The 5,083-nt window shown below is 37.3% G+C and overlaps 1 protein-coding gene across 1 annotated transcript in view; it reads right to left on the reverse strand.

The window, feature by feature from the left end:
* Nucleotides 1-5,083, reverse strand: part of itih3b.1 (inter-alpha-trypsin inhibitor heavy chain 3b, tandem duplicate 1) — an 18,879-nt gene that overhangs the window by 9,305 nt on the left and 4,491 nt on the right. The window contains exons 6-12 of the mRNA XM_037679853.1: nucleotides 4,477-4,605; nucleotides 4,279-4,395; nucleotides 3,989-4,157; nucleotides 3,803-3,913; nucleotides 3,403-3,584; nucleotides 3,098-3,277; nucleotides 2,883-3,007 (exon numbers count right to left, since the gene is read on the reverse strand). Coding sequence (XP_037535781.1) covers nucleotides 2,883-3,007; nucleotides 3,098-3,277; nucleotides 3,403-3,584; nucleotides 3,803-3,913; nucleotides 3,989-4,157; nucleotides 4,279-4,395; nucleotides 4,477-4,605 — 1,013 coding nt within the window. The remainder of the gene's footprint in view (nucleotides 1-2,882; nucleotides 3,008-3,097; nucleotides 3,278-3,402; nucleotides 3,585-3,802; nucleotides 3,914-3,988; nucleotides 4,158-4,278; nucleotides 4,396-4,476; nucleotides 4,606-5,083) is intronic.

Consider the following 5,083-nt stretch of genomic DNA (forward strand, 5'->3'; position numbering starts at 1 on the left):
CCCCACGCCACCCCCCACCCCCCCACACACACACACATTCGCTGACCACTTTCTAAGATTCACAATGACTTGTTATGGCAGCAACTCACTGTAGACTTGGTGAAGATGACTTGCTGAAGTTCAAACCGAGCTTCAGATTGAGGAAGAAAAGGGATTTAGGTGACTTTCAATATGGCGTGGTTGTTGGTGCCAGACAGGTTAAATTAAGTATTACCAAAACTTCAAAAATCTACTGGGATTTTTACACACAATAATATCTAGTGTTTAAAAGAATGGTATAATAATAATAACTATACAGAGAGTGACATTTGTGTGAACAACAAAGCTGTATTAATATCAGAGGTCAGGAGAATGGGTAGAATGATTGAAGATGACAAAAAGAGAGGACACTTTATCAAGATTTTAATTTGTGGTTCTTTAGTTTTTTCTTATTTTATTCCTTGTGTGTCTGTAAAAATTGATTGAATATTGCTTGCTAAGTGCCGATAAGTCCTTCTGACAGAAGGAAGAAGAAAAAAGAAAGTGGGAGTAAATTTTTACTTTCTTTCACTCTCACACACACTCACACACACACAAGTCAAAGCAGCTTGGTGAAAAAGTACATGCACACTTGAAGGAAAAAAAGGTGACTTTTAGCTGCAAGTGAGCAGATCTTAAACAAATCATACACTTTAAATGAAAAAGTAAGATGAATACTGTAATAATAATAATTTAATAACAAAACAAAACAAATACTGTTAATAAAACTTGCATTTCTTTTCATCATTTCATTTTATGCTCCTATAGAGTTTAAAACGTCAGCAACTCCAGTAGCAATTATTTCCATAAAACATCCAGATCTAATGAAAGTAATTTAAAAATATCTTGTGTTTAGCATGTATAATGCCACTATTTTACATAACTTTTATTACAATATTGTGCATGATATAAAAATCATGTATAAGTTTCATTTAATCTCATGCATGTATTTATGTATCAATAAGCATATAAAAATTTTTTTTTATGGCATTAGTTAATTTGAAGAATTTCTTCAAACGGGGAGGATTGAAGTAGTGAACTTGTTTTTCAAAAGGCCATGTGAGGGTGCAGAGTGTTGTGAAATGTTTATCTTTCAGGAAAAAGCAATGTGTGTCACTGTCTGGGAGTAGAATCAAACTGTTTCTCAACAGACCTGGTTTTTCAAACAGGCTCTGAGAGTTTGCAGCTATGTCCAGATCAAGCTGATTTGATAAGAATCTGTTTTTCTCAATGTTTTGCAAATAGGAAAGTACTGATAAGCCAATAATGTCTGAATGTGGAATGTTTGTATAATTCTTTGACATCAATAGATGGTACAAGAGTAAACAAGAGCTGTGTTGAGACAGGTTTTTTGTTTTCTTTTTTCCATCAGCTTTTCAACTTACAAGTTTGTTCTACAATAAACCCTGATTTTTTTTTTTTTTTTTGCTGTCATCACACGTTTCAAGGTCTGTTTTATTTAATCAGTTTGAAGTTTAAAGTTGACTTGAACCATTAGTTTCCTTCTATCTAGTCATTGTACTCAAAGCGCTTTACAATACAGTCTGTTTCCTCATTTACCCATCCATGCAACACTCTACTAGATATTTACAAAGCTCATCTGAATCTAGAAACTAATCAGTGCTTTAGATCTATTTCATAAACTGATGGGACACACATCGGAGACAATGAGGGGTTCATTTTCTTGCTCGGGGACAGTTCAACATGTGACTGCTGGTGGACTCAAACCAACAACTCTCCCATTGGTGGACAACTGCTCTAACCACTTAGCCACAGCTGCTTCTATATTGAATCATAAATAAATTTGTTTTATTTTGATAAAGACAACAGCTGATGAAATAGCTATTAGTTCAAACCAAGGTCTGCAGAATACCATTCACTGGCATCCAACAGTCTCCACTCTTATTGGATCTCAATTAAATCAAACACATTTGGGATGTGGTGGAACTGAAGATTTGCAAATTGGAGGCACAGCTAACAAATCTGCAGCAAATGTATGATGTTAATATGTCAAAATGGGCCAAAATAACCAAAAAAAATTTCAGTTACCTTGCTGAATCTACGATATGAACGGTGTGGGTGCAGAGGGAGTCAAGACTTGTTTTTTTGTAAGTAGTTATATGAAAGTCCAACTAGTACCCATAGCAACCAGAAATAGTGGTGCTTGAAAGTTTGTGAAACCTATAGTTTTCTATATTTCTGCATAAATATGACCTAAAACATAATCAGATTTTCACACGAGTTCTAAAAGTAGTGAAGGAAATTTAAAAAAAAAAACACTGTGTGCTTGGCTTTGCTCCGATAAGGGAAGAATGTACACTCACTGGTGGTTTTATGCTTGATCAACATTTTTGCTTACATATCTACATAAGGGTAACAATAGACACTCATGATTTTATGCTTGGTCAAGATCTTACACAGAACCGCTCAAAATTAATTTGAAACTAGTCCAACTGAAACAGGAGTATGGGAGGGTCCGATACTAAAAGCAGAATGGGGCAGTAAAGGTGGCAACTAGGTCAACCAATACAATAAGAACCCCTCCCTCACTGTTAATAGTTTGAACCAGTCAGAATAGGATACACCCCGGAAAGAAGTAGGACTAGGAAAGCTTTATAATCCACTGCACGCGCTCTCAGATTCAGACAATCTTTGGGATTTGGCTCGCTAGAATCAAGGCGACGTACTCGTTTGACTGGAATTGATAATGTACATGTACTCTTTTAATGGTGTGAAAATAAACGTGTTTAATTGAAGGTAAGGTACATCTTCGATCAACGATCAGTGGGGTGAAGGTTACCCCAACAATTGGCAAGGTAAACTTAACAAAGTGGCCAGTGAGGGTTGGTTCATATCACACTTACTCTTTATCCAGAAGCTGCTTAACTGTGAGGTAGGCCCAAACCCTCTGAAGGAGACCTTCAGTCACTGTTTCAGCAGAGGGCTCCACAGGGGTGCCGGTGTTAGAAAATTTCATTTTTCTACTATTCTGTTAATGTAAAAAACAATGTAATGTCAGTATACAAGGAGTTTCACAAATGTTAAATAAGGATTTGGTAGTTTCGGGAGTGATTCTTACTGAAATGGCCACAACTTGAGGACTGAAGGTTTCAATGTTATTGTCGATTATCTCACCGGCCACCACAATCTCAGAGCCATTATAATACTGACTGAAATTAGTTTGGGTCAGGTTGGTTCCTCCCATGTAGATCATTGTCACATCTGTCAATAGAGGAATGGCCACTTCATCATAGAAACCCTGTTAACATACAAGGATGACGCATTATGGATGGTTTAAACTCTTCATGCTCAAATAGGTTTTTGTGTGAGGGAAATGCAGTAAAACACTTGGAAAAAAGGCTAGAATGATGTGTAGGAAGATACCGTCAGCTGTAAATCAGCATCAGAGTCTTCATAAATCCGTCTCGCCACACCATTGTTCTCCAGTGACATTTTCTCAAGGAACTCAAACTTGACATCAAACCCAAAACCAAGACAGTAGAGTGGGAACTTTCCTGCAATGGCCCGTCTTACATTTGACCGTATGACCTCAACGTTCATCACCCCTGCAAAGACAAGAAAGAGACATGTCTTATGGCATGTTTCCTTTAAGGATTGTTTAAAATATATGCTGACATGGACTAAAAATGTTTCATTTTAAAAGCCTTATTTAAACGTTATTAATTTAGGGAACCCGCTTTTTAAATGTAATTATTATTGTTTCGGGTGTGAAGATTTTCTGAGGTCTCTGTCCTTCAGTGAGTACAGGTGTGTTTTACTTTACCTGAGGTTGGGTCTCCATCTGTGAGAAGGATCAGGATAGATGCTGAACCTTCTCGGGGGTGTGCATTCAGCATGCGTGCTCCTTCCAGCACTGCTTCATTAATATCTGTAGCTGAAAAAAGTTCCGATATTTTAGTGCCGTCTTATTGCCAGGTATTCACATTGCAACTTTTTAAAATAAGCTTACCTCCTCTGTCTATTATATTCTTTGCAAATTCCTTAGCGCTTTCCAAATTGACACTGGTGGCCTGAACAAGCTCGCGTTTCCAGTGGAAAATGTGGCTATCAAACGTTAAAACACCAAAGAAGTCATCTTCAGCCAGATCATTCAAAATATGGATCAAAGCAATTCGAGTCTGTTTAAAATAAATAAAACAATTACTGAGGAAAGAAACAATGACACGGTGTTCGTTTTAAGTCTGGTCTTATATGTACTGGATAACAAATATTATACCATTATAAATTCATTAACTTCACCTGTTCCATTTTTCTGCCGTGCATCGAGCCACTTTGGTCAATAATAAAAACAATGTTTTTTGGTATTCGAGGAAGATTCGATGGAGCAAAGTGATGAACAAAATAGCCATCTGATGTCTAAGAAAATAAAAAGTTAAAATGAAAAGTTTGTTGAGGAGAAGAAAATTATGACCAGATGTAAAAAACCTAATGTTTTACCTTGATGTCTCCCAATCCAGCATCTCTGTTGACATCATAAACAATAACCAGATCTCCATTCATACCTTGTTCTCCACAACTGTCACAAATTTTCTGCTGGTCAACAGTTGGATAGAAATACACCCAGGCCTGCAAACCACATGAATCAGGTTTTATACGCTCTTGAAACATGGTGATATTTAACAGATTTTAAGTTTTTGAAATAAATTTATCATTTTAAATCAAACGTTGTTCCACTATAATCACCAGGATAAAATACAACTTTCCAAATAAAATGATTGGGAAAAAAAAAAAACTTGGAATCATTTTCTTTGTCTATTTTCAGCTGCTCCCTTCCTCATGGCTTGCCACATGGAACTAAGTTGGATGAATACTTGACAGTTGTTTTTACGCCAGGTGCCCTTCCTGATGCAACCATAGACCAGCGAGCTACCACAGCCCACTCTGTGGCGCAGAGAGCTGCCATGTAGGGCACCCAGGGGAGTAGGTTGTGGGGGTTAAGAGTCTTGCTCAATGGCCCAGAATGGGGCTATTGAATGTGAAGGCAGGTACGTGTGCCTCATCTTTCCCACTCACATTTCATGTTGTCAGACCAGGGGGTCGTAGC

This window comes from Nematolebias whitei, chromosome 7, assembly GCF_014905685.2.
Source record: "Nematolebias whitei isolate Nwh7 chromosome 7, NemWhi1, whole genome shotgun sequence".
Taxonomy (NCBI): Eukaryota; Metazoa; Chordata; class Actinopteri; order Cyprinodontiformes; family Rivulidae; genus Nematolebias; species Nematolebias whitei.